This window comes from Anolis carolinensis, chromosome 5 (assembly GCF_035594765.1).
Source record: "Anolis carolinensis isolate JA03-04 chromosome 5, rAnoCar3.1.pri, whole genome shotgun sequence".
Classification (NCBI taxonomy): Eukaryota; Metazoa; Chordata; class Lepidosauria; order Squamata; family Dactyloidae; genus Anolis; species Anolis carolinensis.
In genome coordinates this window covers 59,995,598-60,017,501 of record NC_085845.1, presented here as the reverse complement: position 1 = coordinate 60,017,501, position 21,904 = coordinate 59,995,598, and the positions used below count along the sequence as shown (strand labels likewise).

Sequence of the window (21,904 nt, the reverse complement as noted above, 5' to 3'; positions counted from 1 at the left end):
CAAACCCTATCTATTTATGATGCCTATATATTACCTCTAATATCAGCTGGTTTCTGAATACCAGTTACTGGAGATTTTGAACTGGAGGATGAAGTTATACTTAGGTCTTAATGGTGGGACCATAAGCACCCATTGTGTGCACATAATACTGGACAAAATGGGCATACAATTCCCCCTCTCTCTTATCTTTTATATGATTTCTCTCTCCTTTGTCATATTACTCTCTTACCTTCTCACTTCTTGGCCTGTACCTTGAGTCCCAATTTTGGGAGAACGGCAGAATAGTATATTAGTAGTAGTGGTAGTAACAACAACAGAAACAGAAACAGAAACAACAACAACAACAACTTTATTTATATCTCGCCACCATCTCCCAAGAGGGACTTGGGGTGGACTACAAAGTACAAATTGTATCTGTAACCAGCTTTCCAAGCTTTATTCACAGCCGTTCCCTGTCTAAACAAGGTCTTGAAATGCTCAGTCTTTCCTCTACCATTTGATTCTTTAACAACTATATAAAAGAATGTTTTTCTAATAATAATACATTTACAATAAACGGGTTCAGTTTGCTCTATAGCCTCTATAAGAAAATGTAACAAAACTGAACATCTAATTTATTGCTTTCTATTACCTGGTATTTAGATGTGAAGTTAATTTAAAACCTGTTAGAAACATTGAATTTTTGAATGCAACACTATTGTTCCATGCAGGTTTAACTGTTCAGCAATCTGCCACTGCATAATTGGCACCTCCTATAATAATAAAAGAAAATGTCTATGTCTGTTTGTCTCTACTATATCACCATTGTGCCTGACTGAGAATTAAGATCTGTTGTGAGAGGACTTTTTCCCTGTCGTGAGGGTCTTCTTAGCCATGGCACCCCAACTGTGGAATACTGTGGCACTGGGGGCCCAAATGACACAAACACTCTTGTCAATTAGGTGCCAAGTTAAAATATGGTGGCTTGCCAAGCCTTCAGGCTTTAGTATTCAACCCAAGACAGTGATTTATAATTTAGCAAGTTTTTAAAAAAAATCTGCCTTTAGCTTATTGTTTAATATGTTTTATTGACTTATTCTTGTTAACCTGTTTAATTTGTTTTAGTGCTATTTGTAAGCTGGCCTGATATAGGGCATACCATAAATATTTTAATAAATAGACAAGTGAGATACAGACACATGAAACATGGCATTGTAACTAAGGACCTCATCAGATGGCTAGGGGGAAAACGGATGGAACCGTCTTACTCCTTTCCCTCTCGTCATTTGGGATGGCCAGCCATCCCATGTGCTTATCACAATTTTTCCCCACTTTCTTCCTCATTCTGCTGCTTGGAGTCAGGTAACAGCCAACTCCTGAAGATGGTCTTCAGGCTCTGTTTCCATGCGCTTAGGAAATGGAGTGCCATGGAATACCACTGGAGGTGCCCTTAAGCCATGTGATGGCATCTGTGGGACTCCTGTGGGGCTCTGTTTCCTAAGCGCATGAAAACTGAAGAACATCTGATGAGGTTCTAAGGCCCTATCTACAATAACCATTTAATGCAGACATCTATAAAAGCAAGTGAAGGATAGCACTTAATGTACATCAGTGTATTTTGTTTAATTAGCATCCGGGCCTCAGATTGGTTCTAGGATTTCCCATAAAATCATCTTTACAATGAAAGTACTTTCTTCAATACCAGTTTGAAAATGTTCCACAGTTCCTTCGAAGTGGGAGAAGTCCTCAGAGATAGAGGGACTCTTTAAAAGCAGAAGACCTTGAGATTTGGTTCGCACATTTACAGCCAGTTAAAGATAAAACTAAAACCAGGCTTAATCTTGGACTCTCTCCCTTTTGCCCTCTTCAATGATGGAAAAGCACAGGTATTATTGTTTTGTAATACAGTTACGTGAACATTCACTGTTCTTCAACCCAGTTGTGTCTTGGACTGGGTTTTTTTTTAATCATGCTGGTTTGAGATTTCTGGCAGTTTTAGTCCAAAGATTTGTAACTTTTACAAACCTTTGTCTGTCTGCCAAGATTTAAACAATGGCAATATGGCAACCCAGAGAGAAAAAGGAGTGAGGCAGAAACTTCAGATTATTGGTTAACATCTAGCAGAGAGACTTTCGCTTTTGAAAAAAATCGTGATATACTTAGCATGCAATCTTATATGTACTTATTCAGGAATAAGTTAAATTAATCTTAGTAAGGTACATAAATAAATGTACCATCATGTTTTATCACATTGGGCTCTTAGTTTTGTACAAGGTGTATTAAGGCAAAGGTTATGCCAAGACCTGTCTCCACGCCCTTGCACTGTCATGATAGATCTCAATATACCTTAGTTACCCGTATACTCCCTTACTTAGTATACTATATTAGTTATATCATAAGGTGAGCAAGTATGAACAAACTCCGAATGACCTTTTCAAACAAATAAATACATAAATAAACATACCATCATGTTTTACCACACCGGGCTCTTACTTTTGTACAAGGTATATTAAGGCAAGGGCTAAGCCAAGACCTGTCTCCACGCCCTTGCACTGTCATACTAGCTCTCAATATGCTGGAACATGTTCAAGTTCAATACTATTCAGCAATGCATCTTTTCACCCATTCTCTGAGGTAAGACATTACTGTGCAATTTACCCAGATGGTCTAATCTGAAGGAACACTCTCAAGTTCTGATAAAAAAGCTGCTAAACTGCAGCAGTGTTGTTGTTTTCAACCTTGTTTTCCTCTTAACAGTTAAACTTCATAGAACTGTTTTTCCCATGTCAGATTCCAGGTGAAATTATCTGCTGTAAGGATATTGCAGCAGGGAATATCTCATACCATCACCCTTCAAAAATGCCAAATGTACCCTTGGTAATGTTACTTCTTTAACGGAGTATCAGTCACAGAGCACTGAGAGACACATTGTGCAGTATGACAATGAACAATGCAGATTTCATAATCTGTGGCATGAGATAATGTTTCTGCTTGGAATAGTCTCTCCCATTGTGATTTGCTTCCTAAGTTCATTTAGAAACAGCTCTCCCAAATATTATTAATTTGCTTTGCTCCAAGCAAACAAAGCGAGATGTCTCAAAACCAATAAGACGTATCCAAATACAAAGAAAGCGAGGTACAGAACAAATGGAGCACATTTCAGCTGGCACAGCAAGATAGGTTACCACCTGCTTTGTCTTCACAACAGAAAACAAAACATTAATGCCAGCAGGCATTGTGCGGTTGCAATTAGAACACTTTAAGAAATGATATCCTGAGAATACTTCTTTCTAAATGACTTATGCCTCTCATCAGGTTGCCTTTTGTTACTATTTCATGGGAAACAATACAACTGGATTCTTCTGAGAAATTTCTAAGCCATTGGATTTGAAAAGAAAGGGCATAGAAAGCCAATGGGGTAAAAGCTAGCGATGATGCATGGCATCTAACCCACACATCTGTCTCTGATAATTACAATGCAGAGAATGCCGTGAGGCCTTGCTGGCAGTTTTGGCTGAACTGAACACACTCTTAGCACCACATGTTCTACCTTGCTTCACAGCTATTTATGAACCTATAGTATTCATGCTGTTTACATGCATAGTGGATATTTAAGAAAGCTGACAGGAACAGAATTACTTCATTTGAAATGTACTGCTGGAAGAGCATTCTACAGACACCAAGCACTGCCAAAAAGACTAATAAATTAGTCTGAAAACAAATAAAGCCTGAATTCTCCCTAGATGCCCAAATAACAAAACTGAGAGGATTATATTTTGAAAATACCATGAATAGTATGACTCCTTGGAAAAGATGATAATGCTTGATAAGGTGGAAGGCAATAGGAAAAGACTAAAAGTGCATTATAGACACAATCATGGAACAATAGTATGTGTGCTGTACACAATGTAAGAAAGTAGGGGTCCAAACATTGGCGTTAGGGTGGCAAAACAGAAGCAGCGGAGGGGCTGGGAACTAACAGCAGTGTTGCAAACAAGCATAATCTGATTGCATTAGAAGTGGCTGCAAAGTATTGACTACAAATTGTATGCAGCTCAGTTCAGAAGTCAGTTCATTTGAATCTAATGGGTCTTATTCTTGGGTGTGTTCGTATACAACTGCAACATTAGGAAGCCTTTGAATATGAACTGAAGACTATGCTGCCTTACAGGTGTTGCTGGAAATGCAACTTCACTCCTAATCATGGGTCAAGAATGATGGGGAGAACAGTTTGATGACAACTGCAAGAACAATAGATGTTATAAAGAACATGCAGCTGTTTAAGAATAATTTACGTCTTTTAGTAAATTGAAGAACATAGCATAGCTAGAGCCATCACAATGCAACCTCTCAGATCATTTACAAGAGATGTCAATTGCTTGATTACAAACTCTTTATATGGCAAACTGTTTATGTCACATCTGGAAAATGAGGGCAGGGTATAGGATTGCATACACTGTTTAAGCAACTGTGTGTATATATACACAAAAATGTCACTAGGGGGCATTTTCCCCTAATTTATCACAGGGGACTTGCTGTCAACAAATATAACTCTATAGTAGGACTCAAGGAACTTGGGAAACAAACTTGGCTGTAAAACTTGTGCTTAGCCAGTGGGAAAGCATGCCAACTAAATCATCTCAATTCAACTTACAGAGGCAACTATGAAAACCCTTCATTCATAGCATCACACACTATTCCAAATCAATTGCATTAACAAACCCATTTCCACTTTTTGTTGGAGAGAAGAAATACTTAATTTTATTGATTTATTTAAGTATTTCTGTATCACTTCCCCCAATCCATAAGTATCCATAAGGGTGACAAACATAAAAATAATTAGAACAATAGACAAAAAAATATATTAAAATACATTTAAATCCTCTGACTAAAAACAATTCTAGAATCCTGTTTTAAAAGTTAAAGCAACCATTTCAAGCATTGAATGTCATGGAGGCTAGCACTATCTTGCCTGCTATAAGCGTATGTGATAGGACCAGTCTAACTTTCTTGGAGGTTCCGGTCAAGGTGGACTGGAAAACTTGAAAGATCTACCCACCAACATAGTTTTTTTGTTCAGTAAGTATTGCAGAGTTTATCTTACTTCATATGGTGTTGGGACATGCAATGAGGCTTCCGATGAAGAACTCAAACCCCAGGCAGACTCATATGGGAGCAGGTGGTCTTTCAGATATCCCTGCAAATTAGGACAATTTGTGGTTTGAGGACATCACTAGGGCCTGGTCCCCGTAACATCACAAAAGTCCATCCCTAGTCTTCAGTGTCTGGGATAAGCTTGACCTGGCAAATCTACACGCAACCCAATGTTGCCAATTCATGCACCTGTCTCAATCTGCTAGATACATGAACTGGCATGAAGTTGGGCATCTATTGGGGGTGGTTTGATTTTGTGTTCCTGCATGGCAGGGGGCTGCACTGGATGGCTCTTGTGGTCTCTTCCTACCCTATGATTGTATGATTCTATGGACACAGAATTTACTCACAGTCTGCATACATTTTTTGGAACTCAAAGGGATATTGTAGCCCTTTGAGACTGAGAGAAAGAAGTTTGTAGGATAGACTTAAGTCTATGCAAGAAGCAGGAACCTAATAAAGTAGACTCGGTCTATGTAATCTTATCTACAAACTTCTTTTTCTTAGTCACAAGGATGCTACAATATCCCTTTGCTCAATTATCCAGATGAACATGGTTGTGTCTTTGAGCTCTTTTAACTCTAACTCTTTTAACTGTTAGACTAGGAGTGTGAAACACTGAAAGATCCCTTTCAAGACCTGCTTCAGACCTAGGGTATTTCCCCCTCCTCCAATAAATACTCTGGAAGTACTTTCTAATTATTGACAATTTTAGGAAAAGAAACCCACAGGACCTTAAGTAGCATTGAAGGACCCACACTGTGTAGATTGCCTACACCTTCACTAGGCAGGTTCTAAACGAGAATATAGTCAATTTTTCTGAAACAGTCATGAATAAAGTATTCAGTAGAATGTCAGAATGGGATCAACAAAACACTTTATTATTTCAGAAAGGTGTTTCTTTCAAGAGGTCTCCTATCTCGAGATGCACTCATTGCCATTCTGTTGGTTGTGTGGCAGTTGAGTGATGGCTGTCGAAGTCAAGCATCAGCCAGCAGCATTTAAAGACCAAATAATAATAAAGGTACCTTTCCCCACATCTATACACAAATCATTGCACCCCCCTGCTTTGGACATGAGTGCTTGAAAATGCATCAGTTACTAAGCGTGCATTTCATTGATTTGATAAAACGGCCTTGTGAGATTGGTTCATGTTAACACATCCTCTTTTGTTTGTCAATTGGCTTGGGAAATGGAGCATGGGGATACTGAGCAGACAAGCAGTTGAATTTTAGCCTCTTGAATTGAAACCAAACAGGCCGTCAGAACAAAATAGTGGTTCAGGTTGATTTATTGTGCCTTCTGCAAATAATAGCAACTGCTACCAAGGTTTTTCGAGCAAGAGATAGATTTGCAGGTACAATACTGTCACTACAAAGAGGCAGACCAGGATGGGAATAATGTGGCCCTCAAAGCCAATGGCCCTTGAACCTTACAGAGTTTCTGGAGCACATTAAATTTTTTGGCTAAGATAGCATGGATTGCCTTTCCTGAGGCCCTACATATGTATAGTGCAACATTCTACCTTAACTGCCAGTACTGCAACTTCCAGTTTACCATTTTGCCTCTATTTAACATTACTATTTCCCAGTGGAGTCTCCACTGTTATACACTTTTATTTCAAAACTAGGATTGTAAATCAATAACAAAACACCCAGTCCAGTGCTTGGAAGGCAGACAGACTTGATCTCCCTGCTTTTTGTAATAGTCCCTTAGCTGCAACTTTTATTTATTTTATTATTTATTTGGTTTATTTATATCCCACCTCCATCTTCCCCGAAGGGGACTCAGGATGGCTCACAGAAATATCAAATAAAAACAATAACAATATACAGCGCAAAGAGATCAAGGAATTATTATGGGGATGGGCGGACTTTAACCAAAGGCCTGAGTGAAGAGCCAGGTTTTTAGGCTCTTCCAAAATGCCATCAGGGTGGGGGCTTGCCTGATCTCCCTGGGGAGCGAGTTCCAGAGCCGGGGGGCCATCACTGAGAAGGCCCTCTCCCTCGTCCCCACCAACCGCGCTTGTGACAGAGGTGGAAGCGAGAGGAGGGCCTCCCCCGACTGTCACGCCAGGGCAACGGAGCACCAAGAACTGAACACAGAGGCCAATAACTATCTAATATCTTTATTAAGGAAATATATAAGAATAATAAAAACAAGTAGAAAATATAGTCCAGAAGCAGACCTATCAAATGAGGTCAAATATAGTCCAGAAATATTTTGTCCAATAAATGATATTAGAGTCCAAAGATAAAATCCAATAAACCGAAACACACACTATTGCCAAGCAATAGTGTGGGGAATTGTCCAGGGTCTTTCAAGGTCCAAGGTAAATCTACAACAAGGCTGGAAGCAAAACTTGATTCTAGGAACAAGGTCCGTGGCTAGGAACGAGGCAAGGCAATTCTTGAATACTTGGATAGGCAAGGCAAGGAAACTGGATTTGCGGACTTTGTGAAGTCCACACAAGGCTGGAAACACAAAATCACTCCTGAAGCTGCTCTGTTGACTTCGCACGGAACCTACCGTGCCAGGCACCTATATCTGGGCCCCGTTTTCCTGCCAAGCAGGTGTCCAGCGTTCTCTTTCCCTAGAGAACAGGAAACGAAACCCAGCTTTCTCCAGATGTGAGACTCCCTAGATTTTCCCAGGGGAAACATGGCTAATCAGTGTCTTGTTTAGCTGCAATTCTCAAACTCCTGTGAACCTGTTCTTTCACTCCCCTGTCTGCAGTATAGGACTGTCTCCTAGCAAAAGGGGGTGAGAGCTGCTCAAGGTCTGTTTTAATGGGTTCTTGGGCAAAAACATCAACATCAGGCATCTGGAAAGATTCCGGCTCTTGCTGAACCGGCGAAAACCCCATGTTTTCGTCTTCATTGGCCACGATGGCACTGGGAGCAGGACTACAAGGCCCATGAGGCATCACACCGACAAACGAAGAGACCGTGCAGGTTCATAGGGGGAGAGGCGATCACAAAGGTAGGAAGGTCCCAAACCGTTCAGGGCTTTATAGGTGATCACCTGAACCTTGAATTGGGTCCGGAAAGTGAAAGGCAGCCAATGGAGCTCCTTAAACAGGAGAGTTGACCGCTCCCTGTATCGGGCTCCAGTTAGAAGCAAGGCTGCCGAGCGTTGGACTAGTTGAAGTTTCTGGGCCATCTTCAAGGGCAGCCCCATGTACAGTGCATTGCAACAGTCCAATCTAGAGGTAACTAAGGCGTGGACCACCATGGCCAGATCAGACTTCACGAGGTATGGTCACAGCTGGCGCACAAGTTTTAATTGTGCAAAGGCCCTCCTGGCCACTGCCGACACCTGAGCATCAAGCGTCAGTGCTGAGTCCAGGAGGACCACCAAGCTGCGGACTTGCACCTCCAGGGGGAGTGCGACCCTGTCAAGCACAAGGTGCCACCCAATACCCCGATCAGACGTACGACTGACCTGGAGGACCTCTGTCTTGTCAGGATTAAGCTTCAGCTTATTCACCCTCATCCAGCCCATCACAGCTGCCAAGCACTGGTCCAGTATCCGAGGGGCTTCCTTGGAGTTTGGCGGAAAAGAGTAGTAGAGTTGGGTGTCATCTGCGTAGAGATGGCACTGAACTTCAAAACTTCGGATGACCTCTCCCAGCGGTTTCATGTAGATGTTAAAAAGCATGGGGGACAGAATGGAACCTTGCGGGACCCCACAGGTCAATGGCCAGGGGTCCGAGCAGGTGTCCCCCAGCTTCACCAACTGGGAACGGCTCTCCAGGAAGGACTGGAGCCACTGCAAAGCAGTACCCCCAAGGCCCATCCCGGAGAGCTGTCCCAGGAAGATACAAGGCTTTTTTTTTACAAGGCTTTAGGACTGTGGTTCTCAACCTTTCTAATGCCATGACCCCTTAATACAGCTCCTCATGTCGTGGTGATCCCCAACCATAACATTATTTCCATTGCTACTTCATAACTGTCATTTTGCTACTGTTATGAATCGTAATGTAAATATCTGATATGCAGAATGTATTTTCATTCACTGGACCAAATTTGGCACAAATATCTGATACACCCAAATTTGAATACTGGTGGGATTGAGGGGGATTGATTTTGCCATTTGGGAGTTGCAGTTGCTGGGATTTATAGTTCACCTATAATTAATGATGGAACTGAACCAAACTTGGCACACAGAACTCCCATGACCAACAGAAAATACTGAAAGGGTTTGGTGGGCATTGACCTTGAGTTTTGGAGTTGTAGTTCACTTACATCCAGATAGCACTGTGGACTCAAACAATGATGGATATGGACCAAACCTGGCACGAATACTCAATATGCCCAAATGTGAAAACTGGTGGAGTTTGGGGAAAATAGACCTTGGCATTTGGGAGTTGTAGTTGCTGGGATTTATAGTTCACCTGCAATCAAATATCCCCTTGAACCTCAGCAATGATAGAATTGGAACAAACTTCCCACACAGAACCCGCATGACCAACAGAAAATACTGGAGGGACCTGGGAGGAATTTACAGCGATTTAGGGGAGATGTAGTTAACTTACCTCCGGAAAGCACTGTGAATTAATATGTGATTTCTGATGGTCTTTGGCCGCCCCTCTGACACCCCCTCATGACCCCTCAGGAGTTCCCGTCCCCAGGTTGAGAAACACTGCTTTAGGAGCAGCTTGGTTTGATTAAAACCAGGAGAAAAGGGGGTAGTTTCTTACCACAATTCAAGCACCAGTGGATGTGCTGATACATGATGACTACAGTGGCCAGGAAGATTTCTATTAATTATTGTGTGAGAGAGGATGAAACAAAAGTGTCCCTGCACTCAGATTTTGATCATTCAAAGCAAGGGTTGGACTCCTATGTTTGAATCCTATATTGTGATTTTTTTTCTTTACACAAAATTTTACTTCTGAACGAAGCAATTGATATATGCCATCAGTCCTTACAACTGAAGAATTACATAAAATAAATACTAAGTTACTTACTCTTGCTAGGCTAGTTCCAGATGGGACTTTGTAAGGAACATATTTTCTGTAGATGTGTCCAACTCTTGAACATGGAACATCAAACATACCACCTCCACACATCCAGACCTGAGACAGAAGTCAAAAAAGTAAAGAGAGGATAGTGAATGTTAACAGAATTGAAAGTGTGGCAGTATTCACAAGAAGTCAATAGCTGACAAGAAAACAATGCTGTGAAAATTCCAAATTATTCATTCCCTATTCTTCCAGTAGTGACTGTGTCTGTGGAAGAGGAGGGTCGTTTGTGTGCAAAAATGTCTTCTGAAAGCAATTTAAAAAACAACAGTAGCAGAGATTTGCACTAAGAATTTCAAAAGCCAGAAAGAGCCAGATACAACATGACTACCCCAAATCGGCTCTGATTCTTATGGGGCTTGAACACTTCCCAAAGTATGGGGTCTCAATATATTAGGAGTACCCCTTTGTCTGGTCATGTATCTATCTCATATGGAGCCCCGTGTCCATCATAGGACATTTCAGTCAATCAAGAGGCCGATTGACTGCTCAGAATTAGGACACCCCAGCACAGATGCCAGAAGCAGATTGTGGAATCCCCAAAAAGGGATGTTCAACTTGTTTTAAATAAAAAAAAATTGCTTGAGTTCCATGAATTGCTTTGCATGGGCAATGGCGACCTCCCACCTCCCGCACCCACTCAAAGTAACAGCCGAACACAAGATGTTGGGATAATCAAGGCCACAACTTGTTTATTGGATACTTCCATTTGCATAAATTAAGATTCACAAAGTATAAATTTGGCATTCATCTATGGGACTAAATCTGATATGTTTCCTGTGCTGTTTCCTGTTTATCAATTTAGCACACTGACCAAAGGTTCACCCTCCCTCCCTCCTTCTCTCTCTCTCCCCCCCCCTCTCTCTCTCCTAGCTAAAGATGAAGTACTTTGGCCACATAATGAGAAGATAGGAAAGCTTAGAGAAGATAATGATGCTGGGGAAAATGGAAGGAAAAAGGAAGAGGAGCCGACCATGGGCAAGATGGATGGATGGTATCCTTGAAGTGACTGGCTTGACCTTGAAGGAGCTGGGGGTGGTGATGGCTGATAGGGAGCTCTGGCGTGGGCTGTTCCATGAGATCACGAAGGGTCGGAAGCGACTGAATGAATAAATAACAACAAGCTAGCTATCATCTATCACATGATTATTTCCTTAGACTACTTCACACCTACTTGCCAAATAAATCTTTAGCAGAACTTCATTATGTGCCTTCATACCATACTAGTGGGAGATATTTATCACATTTAGATTATGCCCCCCTTCTGCAAAGAATCAAGAAGGGCAGGTGTAGAACTCTCCCATTTTTGTCTCCATAACCTTCCTGGTGAGTTAACCCTCATATGTTAGGATGGCATGATGAATTCCTCCTGAGTCACATTTTTTGCAGTAGATTTCAAACATAACCAAACTAACAAAGTCACTTGCTCTCTTGTAAATAATTCTTTTAATTCCAGTTACTTGCTGTGTATAGTTTTCCCTTTTACAAACTAAAGTATGGGTAGCTCAAAAATATGTCTTAACAAATCTATTGATTTTTGCATTGCGGTACTTTTTTGGGCCTTAGTTTAACAAACTTGATAAAAACCCTTGTACTGTTTCCTTCTTCTTTTCCTTCTTTCTTTCATAAACCATGATGTCAGGAAAATGAAAATTATTCTGTCACGTACATTAGACATCATTAGAACCAGGAAGCACCCCACACTATAAGAAATATATAGGTTTTTTTTTACAAAATGATCTGCACTTAATTTTACTATTTTTTCATCTTGTATTTTTGGCTGAGATGTCTGGACAGAATACATACCCGTTTGGATATTTCATAGCTAATATCATACAATACCATGCAGTTTTCATTGGGAATGCTTATTCAAATTCTCTTGAAATTTCAGTACAATGAAATTCTCAAGTGTAGATCAAGAAGTTAACCAATTTTATTGTGTCTATTGTTATAACTGTAGCAAGGCATGTTAAAAATACCGATAATCTTAATTCGTATGTACGCAAGTCAAGCCACAGCTTTTGGATGCAGTGCTTTAATCTTTTACATAGCAACACAAAATAAAAGTATTCGATTAGTTACTTAGGGTCCATGTCCACAAGTAATTTAGACATTGTCTTATTCAGTATATGGGTCTTAATAGTACTGGCATGTGGTCTTTAGCCTAGATTTTAAATTTTGTCAATGATTCAATTTTATAATGGTTTTTATTAATATTGAAGTTTGAAGTATATAACCACTCGGGTTTCATATGGATGCATGGGACTAGATTCCCTTGATATGAGCTGGTCATTGACCGTAATAAAAGTTTACTTACTTGCTATATCACTGAGACATTCTGGCAAATCTCTGATCTTAAAATAAGAATTAGAACCAAAGCTCAGCATTGTGAACAAACCTGCCATAAGAATAGGAATAACTATAACTAATAAGTAATAATGGTAACTTCAACTGGAATTCTCTCTCATATCAAGTGAAGGAGAAAAGCCCGATAAGAATTGAGAAGCCTGCTGGAAATAATGTGTTGAATACTATTTAGAGGAAATAACATTTGGCACAGATGTGCTAGATATAAAACAGAAAACATACTGCAGTGCTCACCTTGGGTGTCTTTTTGGAATAATTGAAATGAATCTCAGACTAGCCAGAAGGGTGTTCGACAGCTGTTTTTGTTGGTTTATTATATTCCTTATGATTACAGACATCTCTTTTCTGTTTTCTTTTCAAAGATCTGAGCTTCTTAAAAATATGTTTTTAATATCATCTGGACTGAGCACAACATCAAAACAGAGAATTAACCAGGTATAACTCCAACTCCCCATGAAAGCTAACAGACCTAGAGGTAATTCTGACCTGTGGAGTTACTGACTTGAATTGCACAGCAGATATTTCAGAAGGTCTAAATGAGCTAGCTGTAAAACTGAAATGTCTTATTTAAAGCAATGAATCAACAGCCAACATGAACAACAACAAAATATATTTTCTTAAACGCAGCTTAGAAAAAATATTTTCCTAGGTAATTGTGCCAAAGATTTATTCTTCACTAAACACAAAACCAAGAAAAATCATAGCAAGTATATGGGAGTATTCATCCTGTGATTGAGTGAAGGGTTCACAATCCCTTGCATGATTTTAAGAGCATTTAGTGAAAGAGGCTTAGAATCTCTCTTTCTGTGAACATGGGCAGAGTTGGCTCATGTTTGTGTGTGTGTGTGTGTGGGGGGGGGGGTGCTCACTTTTATCCCAGATGTCCAAAGTTTGGAAATGTTAGTGGTAGTACTAACATATTAACAGGAAATTATAATCAGCCCTCCAAATTCACTGGGTTAGGGGAACAAGACTCCAACAAAAGTGAAAAACCATGAATTAAAAAAAATGTTCCCATTTTAACCTTAGAGAACACCTCTCTAGGAATTTCTAGGTCTTCCAGAAGAATTGTCCTATAGGACCTAGAGATTCCTAGATATAACATTTTAATACAATCTGTTAATAATCAAATCTGAAAATTTCAAACCTGCCAATGTGGAGGCCAGCTGTACTTCACTAATGTCTCACTGTTAGGTAAATTCCAAAAAAATATTATAGAAATAAATACTTTGTGAATTAATTTGTTAAACCAAACAGCCAAGATCCTACTTAATTAGTTCCACCAGCATATTTATGCGGAAGTCTAGGGAAGTGATGGCTACCATCTGGGCAAGTGCATGGTCGAATCCTCCCTGCATACTCTTTGACATTCAATAGATGTTTACATCAGAAAGTATGGAGTTGTGGCCATTATAGGCCTGTGGAAGAACTGGATGCCTCTATGTGCAGCAATTTTAAAAGTGCTGAAAGTCTGGTTAACACTAGCAGATTTCATCACAACAGTTCTGATCTAATTTGGTCCTTGATTCACCTGGGCCCTTTCAAGTGAACGCTGCCACCGCGACCCCAGTTTTGTGTCTCATTCCTCCCCTGATGGAATATCTGCTCCTTTAAAACTATGTTTTCATCTGTTTTATTGCATTTGTTTTAATTGTTTTATAGTTTGATATGTTATATTTATTATTTGTTGTATAATGCGGCATTGAATTTCGCCATAATTTGTAAGCCGTTCTGAGTCCCCTTCGGGGTTGAGAAGAGTGGGGTATAAATATAGTAAATAAATAAATAAATAATTTATATTATTATTATTTTAAAAAAATAAGTTTACTCAATGTGGCCAGTAACAAACATTAGAGATGCGAAACAGTCATTCTTGCTCAAAAAAAGCTTGTGGGCATTGCCAGATTGACCATTGTGCATAGGTGTGCTTAAGCACAGGGCTCCATTGGCCGGAGGGGGGGGGGGCATTTTCCTGCCAATTTTTTTATGATGGATTTTGCTTATGTGGTGCAGTTCTAAATTTAAAGGTGTTAAGTTCTGGAGCAGTTCCAGACATAATGATAGAGTTGATATTCTATGGGAGTGTGCAACAAAGCAAGCAGTGTAGGTCTACCTGACATTCCACTTTCAGGGCCCAAGTGAGGGGCCTCATAACTTAACTAGCATAGGGCCTCTTTTGTCCTAAATATGGTACTAATTGTGGATATGTAGCATTTTTATTAAAATATTTGCCCACATCCTGCCTCATAGTTGTAGCTATGAATGGGAACTATGTATCATCTCCTGACCTGATTCTGCAAACCCACCTTAATAGCCAGCATCTGCTTTGAGAGAGGGAGGTCTGTTCTGTTGGCGAAAGGGATTGGGGCACTCATTGGCTGAGGCCTCAGGACATCTCGGCCAGTGATCCGTCAGGACACTCAACATTTTCCTGATATAAGGAACTGTTCCTTAAAATCCGGTACACCTGGCAAGCTTGTTTGCAACAGTAGTCCTGATTCTAATTGTTGTACCAGATCACTGGCAGGAGGGATCTAGGAACGGTAGCCTATAGCACCCAGATCACCAACAGAACAGATCTCTGTTACTGCTGGCTGTTAAAATAGTTTGTGTGTGTGTGTGTGTGTGTGTGGGGGGGGACATTTAGGGTCACAGCGACACCAACATGATTGTGAACACGAGTAATGAACAGCTACAGATGCATACATTCAGCTTACACATTCATAACTGCTCAATGGTATGTTAGCCATCATTTTTTAAAGTTGAGTTCCCAAGCATTTTATCTAATAATTAACAAATAGATTATTTTTTGATTGATTATTTCCAATGCATGTTCTCTGTGTGCTAGCAAAACGCTTTTATTATTACAATATCTACGAGGGTTAGACAACCCTTTGTTTTTGGATTGCTGTAGCTTTGAATGCTTACATATGGTAATAGAGATTATTCCCTTATGAATCAGCTTTCACCAAGCACTTGGATGTGGCCTCTGCTCTGTGCTGATTTGCACTATCTCCATGCTCCTTTGAATTAATGCATGCTGCTTTCATTGGCTTGCCATCAACAAAGGCAATATTTCATTGAAAGTGTACCTCCTGTGGCAATAAGATGATATATCTGTTTGAGCCAACTGCTTCCACTGTACATACTTTGAAACCACATACACTACTTTGTTATTATTTGTACAGCAATTGTGCTTGGCTTTCTTAAAATCCTAAATTGGTGGGATGCAGAATTAGCATTTTTATGCACTTGTTTGTATTATGGTAATGAAAATATATGCTGACATTTCATTGCCTTTATAATTGGCTTGAACTAAATAGAAGTGCTGGGGAAGGACTGATAAGGAGAAAGAGTGCACTTTGGCACATGTACAAGAAAAGTTGCTGTATCCTTGAAGACCCCAATTTGCATGGCTGCTGCCTGACATTCATGATTATTGGGAACAGACGCTAGTCCTGTAACCTATATGCATGACTTCTGGCTGCCTTTGTGATGCAAGAATAAAAGCATACACATGAGGTAGACTTTGTTGGAACTTGGGGGACTAGAAGGCCACAGCCTGGTCTAGAAGCCTATTTTTAATCTGAGAAAATGGCAGCTTGACTTATAGTAATCCTATCACATACTTTTCTTGACATAATTTATTTAGGGGACATTTGCAATTTACCCAAGACTGAAATAGTGTGACCTGCCTAATGTCACCAAGGGCACATCTACACTGACCACTTAGATTGGTGTAGGTTTGGATCACCAGACAGGGCTGATCTTAACATGGCCTTGCCTCAAGGTTAATTTAAGTCGGGGAAAAGCTTGAATTCTGTTTCCCCCCAAATATATTATGATTTTAAATCTTTTAATGATATGCTATTTTTGTGTTGTATGTTTAGAAATTGTCTTGATAAACTTGAGATGCAGCAGAATGTTAAACTTGTGCAATTGTTTTATTGGTGGTAGTGCCTTGTTCTCAAGTAATATGGCAATTTGTTAAATCCTTCCCTGCTGTGTGCAGACAAGCCACTGGCCCACAGCCTTCCATCTGCTATCTGGAAATAATTATATTTCCCAACTTACAAGTATAAAATGAATATATGAATAAATACCTTCAAGTATAAGCATAGAGAATGCTACAAGCTAGACATTGTCATATTAATTTCATCCCTTGGCAGCAGAAACTCTCAAGGACACCTATGAAGTGATTTTGAATTCCCACCATGGTCCAGAGCAATCTGACCTTGTGATACTATGGAGAAACAAGTATTAATTAGTGGCTCTTAACAATAGGGAGTTTGTGGTAGTTGCTAGAACTTATGAAAACATGCTGAGTTCTTAGTAGATGCTGTAAGGTATCAAGCACTCCTGCTCAGGGCACATCTACATGGGCAACTTACCCAGGGGGAGTCTGCACAGATGGATTCCAAGCTGCAGAAGTGGTGGAAGAGTGTGTGCATGGCCAGGTACCCTGCCACCTCAGTACTGGGAGGGAGTCCATATAGCCACACTGGTGCCAAGCGATCACTGGGAGCAATTTCACGCCAGCGTTGGTGATAAATGTTGGCACTGGCAATGCGCCATCCTTACTGTCATTGTCCTGTCACCATTGGAATGGCAACCACAGAGTACAAAATTGTTCGTAGTCATCTCTTGTCACTAGTGTTGATGCTTGCCAAAGTTCCAGAGCTACTTGGAGAGGCGAAGAGGGAAAGGAGAGAGTGCTACAATGGTGACAGAACACTGATAGGAAGTGCCATCCCATGTCCTTGGGATGCCCAAACCCATGGAAATTGAAATGGCTGGGTATACTATGGCAAAGGGTTGCAAAGAGTAGGGGTGCTACGGAGCTTTGGGGAAGTTCTGGGTATTCCCCAATTCTAGTTAATACAGGACAAGGTTGTGTTATATGGTTTTTTCCGATGTGAGTGTGAATCAGCTCCATGTGGATGCCATCAAGTCCTTTCATTCCTGCTCCACCTCATTTGGCTTGTATAGATGGGCTCTCAGGACCTAATCAAATGGATGAGGTCCTGCAGGGTGATTCACCACCCTCCCTGGTGAATCAGCATGACAGCAAGGTAATCCTGGCACCCCACCTCACCCACATCTGACGTTTCCCCATCCTAAGTGGGGAAGCGTCACTGCACGGCTTCGCCCCTGCGCTGGCCTTCCATGTTCCAAGGGAAGCATCCTGCCACACTGCCAGAACACTTCCTCCACGGAGCCCTGCCAGAAGCTGTCGTACATTATATGATGGCTGGCATGGGGCTTCGAGGAAGATGCATCCTGGCAGCATGCTAGGATGCTAAATTCACCTCGTGTGATGAGGTGGTCAGTCTCATAAAGTAAGTGTAATAAAAGTGCTAAGTCTTGTGCTGTTGTTGTGTGTCTTTGAGTAATTTTGAACCCTATGTTAAATCTACCATGCCTTTTTCCAGGTCTAAGAGTGTGTGATTAGTTCAAGGACACCCAATGGGTTTTCATGGTTGTGTAGGGAATCAAATCCTGATCACCAAAGTTGTAGTCCAATCCTCAAACCACTATACCACACTGACTCACTGATAAATATTTCAACTTAGATTATATAAGAGCAGAAATCTGCAGGCTATATCCTAGTGACTACTCTCTTCACCCATACATCTGTTCATAACTTCTCTTATGTATACATAACTATCTCACCTCCACACCTCATCACTTTGCCTCAATTATATTCCAAAGAAAACTATGTTTTTCTGCTGAATTCCCTCTGTGTCTGAGAGACTGGGTATATGTGCGTGTGTGAGAAAGAGAATTGTTATTTCTTCTAGGCAAATGATAGAAAATGCTGTTGAAAACAATTTCAAAAATGTATTCATGGGAATGGACAAGGACCCTTAGGTCAACTGACAGTAATGAGATGAAGGAGGGGACATGGCTGAAAACAACCCTGTCCAAAGAATCTGTCACTAGAACAAAACAGGATGGGACAATTGAGTATTTGAGCTTCAAGTATGGTTACCATGGTTTCTACACAGAAAGGAATGGACTGCCATGCAATTATATTCCTTCCAATGACAAATAACTGGGACATAGGAAATGGGATAATACAATCTTTAGGTCTCCCATCAGAATAGTAGGTTGCAAGAGGCAGGATTCATTTATCTTAGGGAACACTGTTCACAATACAGAGTGCAAACTGATGTGCTCTACACAAACTGTCCATCCATTTAGCTTGTGGCCTTCTTTTGTCTCTCAGATATGTTTTTCTTTTCATATGGAATTGATTCAAAGTTACATGACACCAGTTCAGTTCAGGCAGGGTCACTGTGATTCCATTGAAAACACTCTCAAATACATGTTGGCAGTTGAGAGTACAGACGTCCCCTGGCACCTTCTGCGCAATTCCTTCGGTGCATTTCTTTGGCATGTGTATGCATTAGTAAAGGAGGACTCATGTTATGTCCCTTTGATGCTTAAAGAAAGTAACTAGGTTTGCAATATGTCAATGAGTGACAGACTCAATTTATTCAGCATTAATGCACTGAGTAGGCATCATAGAGGATTAAATCAGACTACGGAAATCTTGGAGCTATGTGTGAACCTGAGATTTAGATAACAAAAATGGACTGTTGTAAAAAGAGATCCTCTTGCAGGGAAGGTTAGGTGAGAGGTTCATCAAGAAGAACTTGAAGAATTTTTAGAATGTGTGCAATAATGAATGCTTTTGCATGTCGACTTAAAAGTATCACAAAGAGAAGGATTCCATAAGGAAGCTGCTTAACCAAAAATAAAATGCATATCTATACACATAATAAAAGATAAAATCTGTATGTGTGCATGTGGCACAGGTGTCCACTCACACAGACAGCCTCCAACCTCCTCAAATAGACTATAGTTCCCAGTGCTGTGGAGCCACCAACTCCCTCCCTCCAAGGATATTGCAGATTACAGTGAGCACATCCCAGTGTTCCTTTCTCTCTTCATTTGCATGGCCCTGCCCACTGCCTCTCCCTTAACCCTTTCCTACCCATTCCTATGGCACACAGAAAACAGAGGAATTGATCAGCAACTGAACATACTGGAGAGGATTGGGGATAATTCACCATGATTTACAGGAGTTATCTAAGAACATTCTGAACCCCACCAATGATGGGCCTGTAACTAACTTGGCACACAGACCCAACATGGTCAACTTTGCATACTGTTAGGGATCTGGATTAAACTTGACATACAAATTCAACATGGTCAACTGGGAATATTGGTGGACTTTGGAGATGACTGACTTTTATCTCTAGGAGTTATAGTTCACCTGTATTCTGTGAGCCCTCTGAACCCTACCAATCACGGATCTGGACCAAACTTGGCACACAGACCCAACACGGCAAACTTTGTCTACTGGTGGTGTTTGGGGGTGATTGAACTTGGCATCTGTGAGTTACAGTTCACCTATATTCAGAAAACAGTGAACCCAGCAAATGGCAGATCTGGACCAAACTTGCCACACAGACCCAACATGCCTAACTATGAATACTGGCACGGTTCCGAGGTGATCACTGGATTGTTCACCCCTATCCAGAGAACACTTAACCCAGCAGATGACGGATCTGGGTTAAATTTGGCATACAGGCAGAGGCGGTCCAACCGCCCAGGGAGGGAGGCATTTGCCTGTGGCACCATGGTCCCGGGGGTGCAGTCGAGCCCCAGGGAGGATGGCGCCACCCCCTGCCTTCTTCTCCTTTGGGCCTGGACCTTCCCACCATGGCGGGAAGGCCCATCCAGGCCCGAAGGAGAAGGCCCTGCCAGGCTGTGACCCACGTGCCCTGGCCCTGCCTCCCGCGCAGGTGGGGCCAGGGCGCTCGGTGTGGGAGGCGAGGCCAGGGTGCGCGGCATGGGAGGCGGGGCCAGGGTGCGCGGTGTGGGAGGCAGGGCCAGGGCGTGCAGTGTGGGAGGCGAGGCCAGGTCTGGCCCCGCCTCCCACGCCGTGCGGCCTGGCCCAGCCAGTCTGGATGGGCCTTCCCACCGCAGCCAGGCTCAGCCAGGCCGCAGCGGGAAAATCCATCCAGGCCATGGTGGAAAGGCCCAGCCAGGCTGGCTGGGCCTTCCCGTCGCGGCCCATGCACCCTTGCCCCGCCAGGAGGCGTGGCCATGTGACGTGGGATGGATGGATGTGTGACGCGATGCGGGATGTGTGGACGTGCGACGCGGGAGGCGAGGCCAGGACGAGTGGCACAGGAGGCAGGGCCAAGTCTGGCCATGCCTCCCGTGTCGCATGGCCATGCCTCTTACATCGTGCGGCCACGCCTCCCGTGGCGCGGGGGGGGCAACATTTATTTTGCCTACTAAGGCAAAATACCTATGCATACAGGCCCAAGATGACCCACTGTGAATACTGGGGGTGTTTGGGAGCGTTGACTTAAGACTTTTGGGAGTTGCAGTTCACCCACATCCTTATGTATTTTCTAATGGGAGCATTCATTAAAAAAAAGCAAAGACTGAGTTTTTCCTCTAAGAAATAGCGTAATATATGACCAAACTGATATTACCTAACATGCAAAAACAAACAAGGCCCTTTTGAAATAACCCAGGCACTGCTGGGTACCCAAGCTAGTAGATATATAAAAGTTACTGAGAAGAGGCTGTGGGAAAATATTTCTGTCAAGACCTTCCACCCACCAAAGAGAGAGAATTTGATAGCATAATACGAGTACTCTTGTACACCAAGCAAGGATATCAATCATTGCAGATTTCATTCTTTCAGACAAGAATGAACAATTTTACTATATCCTTCTTTCCTGCAAGGGAATCATAGGAACATTGGCAATTTTTGAATGTTCTTCACAGTTTGAGACTTATACTGAAAAAAAAAAGGAAAAGAGGCATTTTCTGTGGAAGAAATGAAGGTGTGTTTCCCACACAGAAAAAGCCTCAAACTGTGAAGAATTTCACCCATCTCAAATTCTTCTTGACATTGCCAGGATTTATTTTTAAAAATATTATTTACACCTCTAATAGAGGGCCAGTAGACTGCACCAACTATAGAACAGCTGTATCCACAGTTCAGAGTTTGTTTTTGTTTTTTACACTTCCAGAAGCCTCCAGGCAGTGCCATTTCCCTCCCAATTCATTCATGTGTGTATGTACCTTCAAATTGTTTGTAAACATATGGCAACTCTATGGTTTTCATCGGCTTCTCTTAGACAAGAAATACTTAAAAGTAGTTTTGCTCACCTTGCTGATTTTTTTTAAAAGGATAAATGTGCTCCCAAAGGCCTCTAGGATTAGATCTCTATATAAACATGGCACACAGTTTTTTGCATTATTTGCATGTTTTAAAGGGGGCATTATAAGGGGATGATTTTGTTTGGTGACAAGGGTCATAAAAACAACCAAGAGGACAGCATGAAC

General features: G+C 41.5%; 1 protein-coding gene across 4 annotated transcripts in view; it reads right to left on the bottom strand.

The window, feature by feature from the left end:
• The window catches only part of galntl6 (polypeptide N-acetylgalactosaminyltransferase like 6), a 753,660-nt gene that overhangs the window by 85,218 nt on the left and 646,538 nt on the right, over positions 1–21,904 (bottom strand). For all 4 annotated transcript variants that reach the window (XR_010006391.1, XM_016995302.2, XM_016995304.2 and 1 more), the window contains one exon: positions 10,106–10,213. Coding sequence is in view for 3 of the 4 variants with exons in the window: in XM_016995302.2 (XP_016850791.1) it covers positions 10,106–10,213 (108 nt within the window). In the remaining variant the exon portion in view is untranslated. The remainder of the gene's footprint in view (positions 1–10,105; positions 10,214–21,904) is intronic.